At 37.2% G+C, this 18,656-nt stretch overlaps 2 protein-coding genes across 2 annotated transcripts; both read right to left on the minus strand.

Annotated features, from left to right (window-relative positions):
* Nucleotides 1–337: 337 nt before the first annotated feature.
* Nucleotides 338–12,746, minus strand: clptm1l (CLPTM1 like). The gene is made up of 18 exons (XM_084739274.1): nt 12,306–12,746; nt 9,847–10,072; nt 9,347–9,441; nt 8,000–8,189; nt 7,419–7,606; nt 7,191–7,269; nt 6,787–6,904; nt 6,543–6,637; nt 5,935–6,019; nt 5,171–5,274; nt 4,775–4,840; nt 4,247–4,297; nt 3,777–3,859; nt 3,639–3,673; nt 3,443–3,498; nt 3,232–3,276; nt 2,597–2,712; nt 338–2,498 (listed from the first exon to the last, which is right to left on the minus strand). The coding sequence occupies exons 2-18, from the start codon at nt 10,009–10,011 to the stop codon at nt 2,414–2,416; spliced, it is 1,656 nt and encodes a 551-aa protein (XP_084595400.1). The 5' UTR covers nt 10,012–10,072; nt 12,306–12,746; the 3' UTR covers nt 338–2,413.
* Nucleotides 12,747–13,649: 903 nt separating this feature from the next.
* LOC146313299 (type-2 ice-structuring protein-like) lies at nt 13,650–18,420 on the minus strand. Its single transcript, XM_084739106.1, has 6 exons — nt 18,336–18,420; nt 16,238–16,363; nt 15,569–15,646; nt 14,824–14,978; nt 14,128–14,252; nt 13,650–14,033 (listed from the first exon to the last, which is right to left on the minus strand). The coding sequence occupies exons 1-6, from the start codon at nt 18,361–18,363 to the stop codon at nt 13,850–13,852; spliced, it is 696 nt and encodes a 231-aa protein (XP_084595232.1). The 5' UTR covers nt 18,364–18,420; the 3' UTR covers nt 13,650–13,849.
* Between the last annotated feature and the right edge of the window lie 236 nt (nt 18,421–18,656).

The raw sequence follows: 18,656 nt of genomic DNA on the forward strand, positions 1-18,656 counted from the left end.
TTAAAAGCAATAATTAAGTTAAATTCAACTATATAATAGTATCACTAACTTAACATAATTCAAATTTTAAGACATGCCAAAATCATATTTAAATCATTTTAAAGCCTTAGATTCAGATTATTGGATTTTAGACTTTAAAGAAATTTTAAGAACCTGTAAAAAACCTGATTATGTATTGAAGATCTGAATATGTATATATGGTGCACTTCTATCACATCTCCAGACTGAAGCATCGGATGTTTAGAAATTTGACAATTTGTTATCACTTCAAATAGAAAATGTGAAAGATCTGTGCAGAAGAAAAATATCCAGAAGTTTTAAATCCAATGCAAATAACGTGTTCAGTCAGTCAATTTTATTTCATCTCAATCAAAAACACAAACATTACAATAAGTAAAATCATTTCAAGGCAAATTTCTGGCAAATCTCTCCTGGCTGCATTCACACAGGAACAGAAAACCTGCACTGCATCTCTGTACACAAACCTATTATATCCTGATCTCTGAAAATGGATTCCAAGTAGTCTTTCTATTTAAAACATACAAACAAAAATCAACATAACATCAGAACTATGGCAAAAAAAATCAAAAAACAAAATGTGACTGAATGTCCAGATGTAGTAATACTTTTCACAAGTCTTACCATTTACTGTTCCCCCCACAATGTTAGTGTCTATTTAAAAACATCAGTTGGACCAGTTATGGTGAACATACAAAGCTCATGAACGGTTTAAAGATCATTCTCACATTTGGCACTAACATATTCTCTTGGCCCTGATATGTAAAAAATACTTGAGCAGGTAAAACTACAAAACTAGAGTGGATGGAAAGGACAGTATGGCTTTCAGTGGCACCCTCCTGTGTTACAGTGTGATAAAAGTCAGTATCGTTCGAGGAGCGGACAGAGCTAGAGTTCAACTCAACTCACAAGATTCTAGAATGTTCAGACAGTGTGTCCCCATCTCCATGGCAACAAATCAGAATAGCCTATCTGCTTCTACTGGCTCAGAATTCTAGAATGTTCAGGCAATTCATTCCCATCACCGTGGCAACAAATTGGAATCTGCTACTTTGCATCTATTACATATTATTGTACATTATTTTAGGTCATAAAGTTAAAATTATATATTTGAATTTTCTGACATTTTTTTTTGTTACTATTTAAGTGCCATTTTCTTTGACTCCTGTCTCAGAGTTTTAGAGCACATATATTACTTTATGTTCTCACTTTAAAACAGTCTGTCATTCTGTAATTTGTTAGCTTTGTCCACATTACAATTTAGGATTAAAACTAAAATTGTAATGTCTACACATTGATGTTTTCTAAGAGGCAAATCGTTAAAAGCATTTTCAGTGAGCAGTTAGCATAATGTCATATAATTTCTAGAAAAGCACTCACATTCTGCATCAGGAATATTTAACTGAGCTAACAATGCATTTCTCAGCGCTGCTCACCTTTGCCTAATGCAGCTTTCCTTTTATATCATCATTACTGTAATTACCAGTTTCCAGCTTGTAAATAGCATTCACATCACCATCCAAGCTCTAATTATATAAAGGAAACTCAAATTTTTCAGAAAGCTCTTATGCATCAGGCTTTGTACTTATGAGATAATATAGAATTATATGGGATATTAAAATGGAAAACTGATATATTCAGACATTGGTTCACAGGCTCTTCTCAATATGTACTGTCAGTTAATTGGAAATTGTAAACACCAAAATGTTTAAAATAATCCCTTTTTGACATTGCAATTACAATTATGAAAATAAAATATTTACAGTAGTTCTCAAGCAGCAACTTCAGCTTAAAATGGGAGATGCACCCAGTGTAATAAATCATATTTCTCACTGATATTAACAGGAATTAGCTGTTCCAATAGACAAGGAATGTGACTGGGGGAAAAAAAAAGCGCAGAATTTATGGCTGAAAAGGCTCAGAGTTGCCACCAATATCTACTGTGGAAGAATTACTACAGTGTAGTTGTAAAAGTACCCTCTCATACCAAAGTGCGTGACCCCTGGTAGATGTGAGCAGGGTGCCAGCCATTCACACCAATCAGAGACACATTTCTTCCGGGTTGTTGCGTCAGTTTAAAATGGGTCAGAGATTTATATTCTTGATCTTCCTGTCCAGTCGGCGATGCAAAACAAAGAAAAATATCCCTTCAGATGGCAAAAGACAAAGAAGCAGATGTTGACTTTTAAACCCTTTGCATTCTGGGACAGGGTGAAAAAGTAAAAAAAAAGAAAAACATGAGGATGTTGATGCAGCTGGTCCATTTACAACTGACTAACCATGAACAGAAAAATAATTCCCAGGTGCCGCTGGAGCGTTAAACCAGCTCATAAACCAGTGGACCGAAGACAAAAAGATGCCAGATCATGGAAGCCAAGAACCCTTCTTTTCCTCTCTAGTCCTTGTGAGTCTTTCCTTTGGGTTTTTCGTCGTAAGAAACTCCATATTCGTTTACTCTCGTTTTGTCCACGGGGTAGAGCCTGGGGAGGGGGAGACAGAGTTTCAGGTTAGGAAACTGTCGGGTACAGTCTGTTGGTGTTTTAAAGTATCTGTGTGGTGTTTGTGTGTATGTGTGTACCATCTCTGGTAGAGGTAAATGAGAAACACCACATCGTCTCTGAAACAGGCCAGTCTGTGGGACGTTGGCATGGTGATGATGAAGGCAAACACATCATCGATGAAGGTATTGAATGCCTGGTGAAAATCAAATGCACCAAATCACAAAAAAGGACAAGCAGTGACTTCAATTTAATCATTTATTTAACATCTGAAAATAATGCTGAAGAATAGTTGTTATATCAAACGTACAGTACCAGTCAAAGGTTTGGACACTAATTCAGTTTCCTTTATTGTTATGAGAAATGGTTCATATTAAACCAACAGTGTGCGAAGCTGTCATCAAAGCAAAAGGTGGCTACTTGGAAGAGTGTGAGAGTCTTTTATATTACAGGTTCCCAAAAGTAAAAACATATTTTGTCTTGTTTTCACATCTTTTGCTTACTACATAATTACATATAGCTCCATATTTCATAGTTTTGGTGTCTCCAGTATTAATCTACATATAATAAAATTAAAGAAAAAGCACTGAATGAGAAGTCCAAACCGTTTACTGGAACTGTAATTCAGTATCTATCAATCAGTCATCTGTGATAGAACACCACAATATTGATTGATCAGTTATTAATCTCAAAACCCAGACTATCGTGTTCTCACCTTGTACATAAAGGCTTTCCAGGGCAGGTGGGCCACAGATTTCAGCTGATGAATTAAGCCGAAAAAGTCAGTCAGTTTGATGTTTGAAAGACAAAAACAGTCAACAATGAAGCAGTTATTTTCTTCCCATTATGACACATAATTGTGGAAGTCTTTACGATAAAATGTATTTTGTCCATTGCCACATTTTTAAATTCAATAATGAACTGACCTTATAGTTGACAAAGAGTTGAGGAAGCATGAAGAGGAAGCCAAAGGCGTATACACCTGGAATGGACAGGAACACGTTTTTGAAAACTCTTTTCTTTTCATTAAATTGTAATTTTAATACTGTTATTAATGAACTGATTCATTTATTTGGTAAAAGGTGTTTTAACCATTGTGTTCAGAGTTTAAAAAAAGCTTACCATTAACCAAACTGTTGATCAACCAGGAGTACCAACTGAAACGGGGACAGAGAAACAGAGAGAGGTAATTATGAAACGACCATCAGTACCACGTTATAAAAAACATATTGCATATTATGTTCACAGGTGTACTCCTACCTTTTGTATCGTAGGAATATTAGAGCATACACAGCCCCGCCAATACACAGTGGGTAAAGGAGGTATGAAAGGTACTTCATGGCCTACAGAGAAACACGACACACAAAACAATTAATATACATCCAGTTACACTATAATATATACTGCCCAGTATAAAAGTTCAGTAAATTAATTTCCTGATTGTAATTAACACATTAATTTTTAAAAATAATTATTTATAAAGACTACAAGAATCGTTTGTAAAGCTTTTCAAGCATTTTCAAGTTACCTAAAGCAAAACTTTCCTGACTTTCGAAGGCTTTATCATCACATCTAACTTGCCACGTAAATGCAATTGCTAACTACTCTAATTTTCAGAGTAAAGGATCAACAGAGGACTTAACTTAAATACTAAAAGATTTTTGGCTTTCATGAGTGATAAGTCTCCAGTTATCTCCGGTTTTTATATTGTATTGTCTGTAGAGTCTTACCAGCGTATCGTATTCTTCTGTTCTCCTCTCTGATTCATCTAGTGTCCCAAACTGTTCCACACAAAAGAAAAACACACAGGTGAGTGAGGAGCGTGGATCTGAAACGTGTGTGCTGTGGCCAAAGAGACAATTACGAACATTATGTGTTCACTAGAAATGACCATTGTAGCACTTAAATCTCATGTTATCCAACCCAAGCTACTGCATAAAAACATTTTCATTTCTTTGTTCATCAAATTCCAGTGCCTGCTCTGTGCTTTCAACCCACAATAATTTAGTTGTGAGCTCTATTACTGCAGCAGTCAGAGTGAATCAGGAAAATCTACTCAAAGAAAAACATTCACAAGAGTTACAGGAAACGCTACGGATGATCCTAATATCATTTCCTCGACCGTTTACCAGTCAAACAGTGTAGAGCAACCTACTAGATAGACAAGATTTGATTTATACTGAGCTGTAAAAATAAATGGCAGATAATAGAACAAAGATCAACCAGTTACACAAGCACACACACCCACACACACATACCAGGAATCTTGGTTTGCCTCCTTTCCAGATAACCTGAATCTTAAAGGCCTTCTTCACTTTCCATACCTGCAATAAAAGAAACACAAATTACCAAAAAAATTAAAAATTATATTGCATTAATCTACAAGAATCATATAAATTATTCTTATGACCTGCATGTAACAGCAAAACAATGATGTTAAAGTGACGTTAAGATAGAGAATTATATCACTATATTAAATAATGTCCCTTAATTGAGGCCTTGATGCTGACTGAACTAAACCCAGTTTGTTGTGACCACTTTGGAGAATGTAGTGGAATTCATGTACATGTTTCTGTTTAGTTCTGAGTGCATTAACGTGTGTATTTACATGTATTTTTAAACATATTTGTGTTTCCAATTCTTTGTGCACTCACTTCAATGATGGAACCGATGCCTGCAGGTATGAGGACGAGCAGGCTGGTCTGCTCGTCAAACAAGTAGAGGAAAATCACAATGGTGCTGAAGCATCGCCAGAGCACTGGAAAAAAAACACACAAACAGAAAATATGATACTGTGACAGCTTTGCCTAAGTCAAGATTTAATCTTTTAATCCAGCAGATGATTGATTTTCCACTATGTTGCAGCATTTGCATGGTTATAACCTATATTTACTTATATATTTTCTACTGTAAAAATCCATAAGTTGTCTCACAACACCAGACCTGTGGACACACACAGTTTCAGTGCAGGAAAAAAGTCTGACCAAATTAGTACGTAACCATACAGAATCATTAAGGGGATAGTTTACTAAAAGCTTACTGTTTTTTCTTGCTGTCCGACAGTCTTTTCTGACAGGAAACCACAGTTATATTAGCCAAATATCACAGTCTCAAAATCAATCAGACTCCATAGGCAAAATCAGTCATTTTACTTTGCAGAACACAGCAGTTGTTGTTCTGCGGTTGCTTCGATCTGTTTGTTTGTTTGTGTTACCGTGTGAGCTCAGTGTTTGGATAGTTCAGTTCAGACTCACTGAGGTCACAATAACACAAACAAACTAACAGATCGAGGCAGCGAGAGACCAGCAGCTCCTGTGTTCTGAGAGCTAAAATTACCGATTTTGCCTATGGGGTCTGGTTGGTTTGAAGAGAGAAATATTTGGCTTATATGCAACATCAGTTTTCCAAAGTTCCCCACCTGCTTTACTGGACATCCCCACCATGCTTTTCTTCTGCTTCCAGAAGCTGATGTCATTCTTGAACGCCAGGAAGTCAAAGAGGAGCTGAAAAGGCAAGAGACAGGACTTGTTTTTAAACACTTACGCTAAAGATTATCATTAACCATTCATGATCAGTACACCTCATAAATGTTTCCCGAAGATGGTTTCTGTCATTTCAGGCCATTCTCATCACACTTGTATATTAAAATGTTATTTTTTCTTATAAGTTTGGTTTTAATTAGTTATTTGACACCATAAATAGCGTATTTCATGCCATGATTGACACCTGAGCTATTATCAGTCTGTGCAGACTACAAATGACATCACCTGTGTAAGATGGCAACCCTCGTATCCCTGGTATTTTCATTTCTGTACCAAGTGGAGGCGTGTCGTCATTTACAGTTAATTAATGTGCTGTTTGGAAAGTTCCACGTCACGAAAATCCAATATGTCTAATCAGAAATGTACTCACATGCTATTATGTCAGGAAACCAAAAGCAGAATAAACACATTTACCAATCTTTTGAGATTATACTTTATTCTTTTCTAGTGTAATATGTTGCAGTGCTCTGTAGTTAAGTCTTACATGGAAGGCAGCCACAAAGAAGGTCAGAGCCAGGAAGTAGAGGTTGGTATCCACAAAGATTCCTTTAATCTCATCTGCATCCTTTTCTGTAAAACCTGCAACACATCATGCAGGGAGACAGACAGATAAAGTAGACATGGCGTTAGGGTATAATGCTTGTAGACTGTGTGTGTGTGTGTGTGTGTGTGTGTGTGTGTGTGTGTGTGTGTGTGTGTGTGAGGGAGAGAGAAAAAGATTAACATACCAAACTGCTGCAGAGAGTAAACAGCGTCCTGCATGTGGATCCAGAATCGTAGCCTCCCCAGAGAGATCGAGTCGTAGGAGATGATCAGAGGGAGCTCCATGGAGGTACTGTTGATCTCCTACAAACACACGCACAGTATTTTACATAATCAGCTTCAAGCATCAACTGACTATGAAGAAGACTTTATTATATTTAAACCTCAAAATAAGAAAAGGGGAGATTCTATATTTTAAAAAAAAAATCCTCTCAAATTGGGGGTCTGTGATCCAAGGTGCATTTTCAGGGTCCTTGACATGAAATAGTTTGTTAGGGCTTATAGTATAAGTGTTTGCATTTTCCAGAAACAGAAAAATACAGTGCAATTACAGTGTATTATATAATATTTTTTATATGTAAAAACTTACCACAAGGTCTTTGACCCGGTTGCTGAGCTCATCAACAAACAGCAGAGGTAGATAAACCATCTTCTTACCATTTTGGAATCTGAAACACAGAAAAACAAGTGTAATCTATCACTAAATAAAATTCTGTCTCACATTGCTTGAATATATCCGTACACACTGTTTCCAAACCATACCCAAACATTCTCTCACAGTGTTGTGTGTGTTTCTGTGTTGTGTCCACTGTCTTACACTCTGAGGTATCTGTGGACGTCACTGGGCAGGGATTTGCTGTCGAAGAGGAAGTGGTCGCCAACGATGTTGAGTGTCAGACGGGAGCGCCAGTGGGAAGACGGGTGATCTGAAGTGGAAGTGGGACCACCCTCTGCCGCAGGGTCGCCGTCACGCTGTTTCTTCTGCTGAGCCTCTTCTTTCTGACCCTGTGAGATCACACAGACAGAAATTTTACCCTCAAATCAAACGACCAAACTCTCCCTGATCTATATTGATATGATACGGATACTACATGTTCTGCAGTTAAGCTAAAAGTGGTTGTGTGAGTGAACAAGAAGTCACAAATATTAACAACAATATTACAAAATAAAACACCTGCTACAAATAAAAATAGTGATATAAATTATCTAAGCATCATACAAAACAAATCTGCAAAGTGTTTGAAATACAAAAATATGTAATTATAAAACAATCAATCACAAAGTTATATTTTTCTGCATGCTATACAATACAGCCACTTTAAGCTCCGCCCCCAGCTCTTAAACACCCCCGTCTTTATTCAGAAAACATCATCACTCTGGAAAAACTCAGTACAGTACCTGTTTCTGATCCTCTCCAGATATCAGAGAGATTTCAGGCGGTTTAGGGACCATGTACGTGGTGAGCTGAGCCACCAAGTGGACCTGTCGTGGATCCCGCCACGGAGTCATGCCAGCTTGATGGACAAATATTAGTGCATATAAAGTTCCATTGTTACGGGTCTTTTTCGGGATGGAGACGTTTACTATCCTGGAGGAAAAAGAAAAAAAAAGTTGGATGGATGTAACTCTAAACATTTTTTTTACTGATTGGTTGCTGGTCTTAATTATTTTACTTTTTATTCCATCTTTCTTTGCTTCCTTGTGTTATCTGTGTGTGTTTTAATTGTGTTTACTTCTGTCAAATGTTTATCAAATCTCAAATCTCTGTACGACACATTGTCATTCTGCCTGCAAAGAAAAGTACTGTGTAAATTAAGTTTTGCTTGCTGGCTTGTTTATACACATTCCTTTGAAAAGCGTCTTAAAAACGTAAAATATCAGTCTGCAAAGGTAAAACAAAATCTTAACATTACTTCAATAAAAAGAAATCCTTGTTACTAAAATGTGACAGCATAAACTAAAGCTCCCTGCACTCTCCAGGGAAAATATTATGCCAAACTTCCTTTAACAAAGACATAATGACATAATAACAATTTCTTACATGTCCATTCAAATATATAACTCAAGAAACACAAGATAAAAGGTACCATATGTCGACAGTCTTCTTATCCATTCAGCATCAATACAATCCATAAAGATAAACTGTATTTCCATACAAACATTTCGTTGCCTCAATTCTACCAGCCTCCGATGGCTATTTTGGTGGGAGAGGATTTTGGGAATGAGAGCCAAATCATTTAAAAAATTAAGATTTCTCACTAAAATACTTGCTGGTTGGTGGTTCAGATATACGCAGCATTAAACACTGACTCATAATGATGTTAATATACCATCTAATGCACGTGTGACAGCATTTGAGGAGTTTTTTCAGGTGTATCGATGCTTTGTCAAGCTTTGAATCTGACCTAACCAATCAGATCAGCGGACGGAGACAATTCATTTCCCAGACTTTTTGCATTAAGACTGCAAATGCCAATTATTTTCAGCATCATTTAATCAGACGAGTATTTTCACATTTAATCGATGCATCCAAGTCCAGAGTGACATTGTTAAATTGCCTCTTTTGTCCACCCAACAATCAAAACCCAAAGACTCTTCATTTACTGTGAAAAATGACAAAAAAGCAGCAACTCCTGACAATTAAGAAGCTGGAACCAGAAAATGTTTGATGTTTTTGCTTGAAAAATTATTGTAATGCAGCTCTACTTTGTATAATTCATCAAATCTAAGAAGTGATTAACCAACCTCTCAAACTTGGTGTTGACATCAAATTTGTCCTCTTTGTGGATCAGGGTATGTCCTCCCTCTGCATTGGGTCGCAGTGAGGTGTAGATACTCAACTGGACACACACACACACACACACACAAAGATATTACACATATTATTACATTTATACAGTGTACTAGTGGCCTCGTTCCCACCAGTTGTCCCTTTTTAAGTCCTGCCCATTTTTGCTCTGTGCTCCAATCACATTTGAGCAAGTTTAGTACCCGGTGGAACCTTTGTCAACTTTGACTTGTCTACTATATGTTGAAAGGAAACTCAAATTTTGAAGATGGTTAAAAGATGTTGCTGAGTGACCTGTTAAAGCAACATACAGTACATACAGTCACATCTTAAGTTAGCTAATGTTAGCAAAAAGCTAGCTTAGGGAAGGTCAATTGAACCAAACAACCTACATGGACAGATGAACAGAAACCATACGGGAATCAAACTGAACGATAACACCACCCATCCAACTCACCTGTAATTTCGGGTTCCCTGCCAGGAAAGGTGTGATGCAGTTGTCACCTTTGGGGCTGTCGCAGGGTTTAGTGTACACTATCCCATACATCACCCAGCAGGTGTGAACCACGTACACCACAAACACCCCCACGATCAGGGTGGTGAACGATGTTTTCAGGAACATGATGCTAGTATTGTGTTGTCACGTCGTCTCCCTCGGCTAGCTGAGGAGCAGGGCCATATGTCTGCAAATGAAGAGTCATAGATAGAAGCTTAGAAGCGTAGGTATGGTGTTTGTCCTGGAGGAGCTGTAATAAAAGACAAAAATCTATGCTGACTGTGTTCATTAGCTGGCAGAGGCCTCTCTGCTTAACTCACTTCTTACAACCTTGTCATCTGACAAATAAATCACACTACTTGGCCAAAAGTATGAGAACTCCTGAACAATGCTCCCTTTATGTGACTGCTGAAGATTTAATTCCAAAACCATGGGCACAAAATACAGAATATAATGTACAGTATAAGGGTATCGAGAACCAGTACTGGTTCCTGCCTGGTCGGGACTGAAAAACTGATAAGCTCCTGGACAAACGATTCTGCTATCAGTATTTATTTAATGTTGCATAAACAGCTGACAAGGCTAATTGTTCAAAAGTGTGGGCTCATTTTACTAAATTTGATGAAAATGCAGCTAAATGCAAAAACTGAGTAATCAAGGGAACTCGTTCTTGTATGATCATTTAACAACTTTATTGCCCTAAATGCTGTCTATGAAGCAAAAGTAAATAAATAAAAAAGTCTGTTATATAAAAAAAAGTTAAGTTTTCATACTGGTTCATATCAGACAACATACAAGAATGCAATGGTTTGCAAAAACTTTTCAACCTATATTCCACAGATTACAGTATAAAGGCGAGTTATTTAGCATTCAAACTGATTAACTCTATTTTTTTGTAAATACTCACTCATTCTGATTTTGATACCTGCAACATGTTCCAAAAAAGTTGGGACATGAGCATGAAAGTGAAATTCTTTCTTTTTCTTGCTTGATATCTGATTTCAGGTGCTCAACAGTCCGGGGTCTCTGTTGTAGTATTTTGTGCATCATAATACACCACACATTTTCAGTGAGACGGGTCTGGACTGCAGGTCAGTTACCTGAACTCTTTTAATACGAAGCCACGCTGTTGTAACACGTGCAGAATGTGTCTTGGCATTGTCTTGCTGAAAAACATACATGCATGTACCTTTCAGCATTAATGGGACCTTCACAGATGTAACAGTTAGCCACACCCGCTCCTATACCATCACAGATGCTGTCTTTTGACATTAGTGCTGGTAACAATCTGAACAGTCCTTTTCCTCTTAAGCCCAGAGGACACGGTCTGAAATGCGAATTCATCAGAACACAGCACACTTTTCCACTTAGCGTCAGTCCATCTCAGATGAGCTCAGGCTCAGAGAAGACTGCTGTGTTTCTGGATGCTGTTGACAGATGGTGGCGTCTAAACTTGCATTTGTAGATGCGGCAAATAATTGTTACCTAACAATTGTAGGTGTTGAAAACACAAAATTCCTGCAGTTTTGTGCTGAGAATTATTTTTAAACTGTTGGATTATTTACCAACACAGTTTTTCACAAAGTGGGGAATCTCAGTCCATCCAGGCTTGTGAGCAACTGAGTATCTCTAAAATGCCATTTTTAAACCCAGTCATGATACTGTCATCTGTTATCAATTAACCTGTTTACCTGTTGAATGTTCCAAACAGGTGTTTTTAGACCATTTCCCAGTCTTTGGTTGCTCCTGTCCCAACTTTTTGAACATGTTGCAGACATCAGATTCAGAATGAGTGCATATTTAGAAAAAGGTTTATCAGTTTGAACAATTAATATCTTGTCTGTGCACTGCATTCAATTGAAAAGTATTTGCAAATGATTGCAATTTGTTTTTATTTACAATTTCAACATTGGGGTTGTTCATGCCGATGTCAATTTAGGCGATATTGCTGTGACAGGTCAAAATTCGGCCAGTAATATCGGTCAGGCTCTAGTTTATAAGGAAAAGAAACATTTTTTATATTTGCAAATTCACAACATTAAAAAAAAATTACACAAATCAGATTTCTGCTGCTGACTTACTGTGACTACTTTAGTCAGTGAAGTTGTCAGACTTGTCAGACCACAAATTTATTTACGTCTGAAGTTACAGTAAATAGCCACGAGATTTCCTAGTGATAGTAATTAATCTCCCACCATTTGATTGACTGTAGACAGGTTAGAGACAATCTCAAAGCCTTTAAATTCCTTAAACTCTGTCAAGTTGTCCATATGTTTGTTTCTCTATGGAAACGATGAATCGAGGATTTGTTTTTTGAAACCTGTTATCTTCGACTCATCCGAAGTCGAAGGTTTTCCCGCATAACAGCTACATTATGTCATGTAATAAAAGTAAAAACCAGAAAGTAATGTCAAACCTACCGGTGTTAAATCTGGCAGCAGGCTGTCAGTGACAGGACAGTATCAGCGGGATCATTGGCTCGCTATCCGTCCATCCACTTTACCGAACCCGCCAGATAGTAAGACGAGAAGACATCGCTTCTTCACAACCGTCCACCGTTTTTATTTGAAGACATCTGCTGTCTACTCGGCTGGCCTCTCCATTCACGAGGAAAAAAAACACAACAGATCTGCAGGAAAACTGTTAGCTAAAAGCGTGATGTGGACTTACATTTCGCATTTCCGCCATTCGCTTCCTGGTTGTTTTTTTTTTCTTCTTCTGTAGACGGGATTTTGGGTGGTAGTAACGCGAGACTTCACGTGACTGAGACGCCGAAGACGTGATCATAACAACTGTACTGGGTAACTAGGGTAACTGTAACTAGGGCGCCTGGGTTCGAATCCCACCTGCGGCCCATTTGCTGCGTGCTGCGTTGCTCCCCTCTCTCTCTCTCTCTCTCTCTCTCTCTCTCTCTCTCTCTCTCTCTCTCTCTCTCTCTCTCTCTCTCTCTCTCTCTCTCTCTCCCATTTCCTGTCATATCTTCAGCGATCACTATCAAAATAAAAGCAAAAAAAACAACTGTATTATGTAAAAACACAACAGATAAAATGGCTAACTAACATAAACAAGCGTTATAGTCTGCGTAAAAAAAATCTCCACATAATTTGGATTTAAAAATAAAACATTGTTTATTGACAGCTGAGTTAAAGGGACAGTTCACCTCAAAATTAAAAATACATATTTTTTTCACTGACCTGTAAGTGCTGTTTCTTTATCAATTTCTTTCTTTATTTCTTTCTTTATTTTGTGTAAGTTGTAGAGTTTTGGAGACATCTCTACAGCCAAGTACTGATGTGTGCCATCTCTTCATTATAATGGGACTAAATAGCACTCGACTTGTGGTGCTCAAAGCGGCCAAAATAATACATTTAAAAAAATTTAAAACCTCAGTCTTTCCAAAAGTCATGACCCGGTTACTCGAGATAATTCACCGACCTTTTTGTGAGCACTTTCATGTAAGAACTGCTTTCTCTCTGTTACAAAAAATTAGCTCTGGTAGGTTCTACTGCAGAATGTTAATGAGAAGATCAGAGAAGTACCTTGATTTATCCTGTAAACAGTGCTTTCAAGATTTAGAGACAATACTAATGGAATTGTGTGTTTTGCAATTACAAAACTAAGTATTAGTCATTTACTTTATGAATACATTAGATGATTTTGTTAAGTATAGAATAGCTGTTCTTTAAAAATTATAGTTGAAAAATTATAAGAATGAAATAGACTGTAAAAATCGTATATTTTCAAATGTTTTATTTTATAAGATAAATATTGTATTCACAAAGGCAAAATGAAGAATAGAAACTGGATACTATATTGGAACATTACATGGGCTAAAAACAGTAAAGTATTGAAATCATAGATCTAAACACAGATGACATAAGACACAAAAACATGTGAAAATAGAGCCCAGGCTGACATACAGTTATGGTTTAAACTGCACCACATTTCAGACATGCTTGACTTGTCACACTAGACATCCAGTTTCTGCTGATTTCTCACAAATTCTTTTGTGAGGCACTTTGCAGGATCTGTCAAACCAACACCTCAGGTCGTCTGCTCCGTATTGCTCTCCCATCCTCACGCAGTCTTCTCCATCAGGATTTTCTCCAGTCCAGTTATCTGGCTCACGGGAACTCCAGAAGGTCAAGCTGAGATATAGAGTAGAGAAGGAACCGGTTCAATAAAACTGACAACTTTGATTCTCTGAATGGACAAAAACAAATGTGTTTACAACGGTCAGACCTTCTGTTCAGCGGCGAGCTGTCTACCCACACCCATGCGCCCTCTTCTTTTGAGTCAGTGAGTCCAATCCAGAACAAGTCCTCAGTTTTGTTCATGTTTTCTCTCACTTTCAGGTTCAGAAATGACTGGACAAGGAAAGTTGTTGAAAAACACAAAATGTAACATCACTTTTCTGTACTAAGAGATAATGTTAACTTGGGATGTGATCAGTGGTGGACTGTCTGAGAGGCAGGGGAGAAAAAACATACAAAGGGCACCAGCTGTACGCGCTGCATTTTCTCCACTGGAGGGCACTCTAGTGTGCACTTAATCACATTTTATTCACTGTAAGGGTGTCTGAAAGGGCACTTCACCACATATGTTTCTGTAAGGGCACCTCAGAGAGCACTTTACCACATTTTATCTGCTGCAAGGGCATCTTGGAGGGCATTTAATCACACATTGTCCACTGTAAAGGCATCTTGGAGGGCATTTTATCATGTTTTATCCACTATAAGGGCTTCTTATAAGGCACTTTACCACATTTCGTCTACTGAAGGGCGCTCTAGAGGGCACGTCAGCATGTTTTAACTACCTTAGGGGGCAATTTTGCAGCATTTTTTTTTTAACACAGGGCCTCACCCTCACTGCCCTGACTCAGAATCCACCAATGGATAAAGCCAATGAGCTACATAAACCTGCAGCAGTGTGTTATACCTGCTCCTCTCTGCTGTCTATCTGAGCCAGATCTCCTCCTTGTTTTCGGCATTCAGCTCTGGCCTCTTCCCAGGGTGATTTATCGCTGGAGAAATAATAGCACTTTTCTCCATGTTGCTCCCAGCCATCTCCACACTTCAGACAGCTTCCATCAGCTTTGAAGAGATGACAGCAAAGACTTGAGTCTGGTGCAACAAATCACCGTTTGCATTAGTGTAATTTGGAAGCAGCAGGAACTTTTAGATGAAAGCGTCTGATAAATTTATAACAAACTATCAGGGGTCAGAATTAAACTGTAAGAATTAAACTGAAAACAATCCAAGTTTAGTACAAAATATGACTTGAGGACTAAACTCAGTTTCATTACCCAAACTCAAATGTGAGATGTCACGTTTTAAAGCACTGGTTCCCAACCTAGGAGTCCTGACCCCCACTATGGGTCGCCAAAGCTTCACAGGGGGTCGTAAGGCTTTAATGATTTTAAAAAAGAAATCTGTGGGTTAACTGTACAGTCTCAGTTTTTCTGTTCTGCTATTTATATACATTGAATGCTATATGAAAGATCCATAAAATATGTTGCTTAGTCAGGGGACGTCAGTTTATTCAATGATAGAAAAGGAGCTGCATTAGTAAAAGGTTGGGAATCTGTTTAAAAGGACCTTTTAGTGCTGAAATGCAAGTTAGAGTAGAGTTGTAACTTGTAGACTGAACCCTTTGTGATCATTTCCAAACCTGACCAGCTTACCTGCAAGATTTTTTATCACAGCGTCATGCTCGTCTCTCAGCATCTGGAAACTTCTCTTGGTGTCCATATGAGCAAAAGCTGGTAAAAAAAAAACACTCCACTGGTAAATACTTGATAATAAGTAAATATCTCTCCAATATGAAGTTTATCTGCTGCAGGAATATGAACTACTTTAGTTTGGTTTCTAACAAAGACCAAAGTGTGACTGGATTTCTTGTTTTTCCCATTTTTATGACTGTTCTAAGGGGGTGAAATTAACTGATGAATTATTGACCTAGATAAACACTGGTGTGCCGTGATTCCCTTGATTTCAGCTTGCTCCATTGTAAAATCTGTACCGCTGCACTGTAAACTTATATGTTTTAGCATTAATAAGTTGTAAGGCCTTACATAAAACTAAGTTATCAGCCGTTTTGTGCCTTTTTTCATAGGTGTACATACGTCTAAGAGGAATTTAAATTAAAACAATGCAAGCCATGATGGAGATAGGCATGCATAGTACATTAATTTCAGTGGTTATACAGAAATCATACCAGATCAAAACATTTGTTCTACCTGTCTTTTTTATCCTTTAAATTACGCGAGTCTGTCCAATTTTTATCTGCTGTGCTCATTGAAATCAGCCACCTGATTAGCCTAATTATAAATCAATCTGCACGACAAACTCACAGAGACGGATAATCACGATGACAGCAGCTGCCAGGAGAGCACTGACAACCAGCAGGGCCACTCTGTGTGACTTGAACTTTGACCCTTCAGCTGACACCGACTGCTGCTGGGAGGCTGGAGCTTCACCTGTTCAGGTAGAAGAGACAGAGATGTGAAAGAGATGTGAGAATATGTTCCGACATGTACATAAACACCCAGACAAGCTTTCCAAAAGCTAAGAAATGAGTCAAACAAAACTTTAAAAAAAACTTAATAAATGAAGTTTTATAACTGGATTCAGGAACAAAGACCACGCCTTGGACGGATTCAATTTAAGCACAACAATGACTTGAAAAAACAATGGCAAATTATTTAGCATACTGTACTTCTATGAGTTAGAATCATTATTTTAAAAGGAACCTTGAAATGCTGAGATTTTAAACAGACAACAGCAGCAATGTGAACTTTTCACAGCTGCCCTGCGTCAGTATGAGAAACTGCTCTGTGCACATTTCACATGTCCTGTTGTCTAACCAATATTATATATGGTCCGTTCCTCATTTCTTTCTTTATTTGTGTTCTTTTTGTCTTAAAAAAAGGGGACATTCTGCTGATACTCTGACTAATAATTGAAGTAGATGTACATACTACTTTGTCGTTGAATGTCAATAAAAAGTAAATAAATAAAAAATAATAATAATTAGGTCAGTCACTTTAAAGGGGGTGAAGATTTATGCAATCACATATTTTACATTATATACTTTCAATTAATTGACATTATTTTGCAGAAATCACTTCACTTTGACACTGAAAAGTTTGGTGTTTTTTTGTCAAAAAAGCCAAATTATATTAACCATGATTCCATTTATAAAAGCAATAAAAGGCGAAAATATCCAAGGGGGTGAATACTTTTTAGACTTTAGTTTTAGCCTGACACCTCATTGAACTAAAACTGGTCTTTTTACCAAATGAATAAAGTGAAGTACATGATATTTGAATAGATAGGAATCTTTTACAAGAACAGAACTCATGAGGAAACTTTGCTTCCTTTTTTGCAACACAAAGTGTTTCAGTGAAAATGGCTGAAAACAACCAGTTCTGTTAATATTTCTTCCAATTCTAAGGCACAGTGATGTTTATTTTGTTTTTATGCACATGTCAACTCATTACTGGTGACAAACACATGAGCATCTGTATGCACAGACACATAAAGAACTACTTCCTTTTAATTTATGAAGACTAAAAGTGTCCATAAGACTTCTACAGTACTATAAACCTCAAAATACATTCACTACCATGAGCTGAATTGGATGTTTTTAGCTTATTTATTTATCATCTTTTAGCTCCAATGCTGTGTTTCAAGTTGCATCTACAATGTTTTAACACTCCCATTGTAAAGAGGAGTCATACATAAAGTTTAAATTAATTTATTTTCCATGAAACTAGAACTATCTGTGATTCTGTATTCACAATATTGAAGGTGGCCTAATTTTTTGTTAGATGTGGACACATGTCTTTTAAGCTAAGGATTAAAGCTTAAAGATTTAGTTGATTGTAGGAGAGGCCGCCGCAAATCAAATTGGCCTTTAATGCAAGAATAGACATGTTTTGGTTGGATTTTTACGTTTTGACGACCGCTGACAGAAGGTCACAGTTCAGTTCTGTTGACTGACGTGGTGGAGGAAACACTTGGGTCCTTTACGAGTAAAAGTAGCAATTCCACAGTGTGAAAGTAATCTGTTACAAGTAAAAGTCCTGCAATCAAATAAAACTACAAAAGTATTTTCAACAAAATGTATTAAAAGTAGCAAAAGTAATAGATATTATTTTATATTGTTTTAAATTAATATTGTTTGTGTCAAATTATTGATTTTTTTTAAAGTAACCATGTAATAAGCAGGATAATGTACAGTGAGCAGGTCATTATTGTGAAATAAACCCTGTCAGGATGATTGGAGACCTGCATCACCCTGTTGGGATTTTTTTTCCACAATAAAAACCCACTCAGTGTTCATTATCCTTTACATAATACATAATAATTTTTTAGTTGATTTATTTTTGTATTAATAATCTGAATCTGCAAAGTGGCCTCACTGCATGAATTGCACTTAGTCATTACCTTCTACGTAGCGCGGTGGTTGGCTCATTACGTGAGCTTTCCAGATCCTGACTTCAAAATAAGTGCCGCCAGTCGATGAGGACAATTTCTCTGCAACAAAAAGTACAAAAGCAAAATGCTGAAATATATTTTTTAACAAATTAAGTTTTCCGTTTGTTCTGTAAACAACTCTAACAAATAAGAAATCTGGCTGTATTTGGTAACTTTTAGAAATATTTAGCTTTAGATATATAAACAGACAGACAGCATCACCTGATGCGTCCAAACTCACCGGCGACTTTTCCACTTGCTCTTTTGGGTGTCTTGACTTAACATCAAAGT

Source organism: Lutjanus erythropterus, chromosome 16, assembly GCF_056507025.1.
Source record: "Lutjanus erythropterus isolate fLutEry1 chromosome 16, fLutEry1.hap2, whole genome shotgun sequence".
Taxonomy (NCBI): domain Eukaryota; kingdom Metazoa; phylum Chordata; class Actinopteri; order Lutjaniformes; family Lutjanidae; genus Lutjanus; species Lutjanus erythropterus.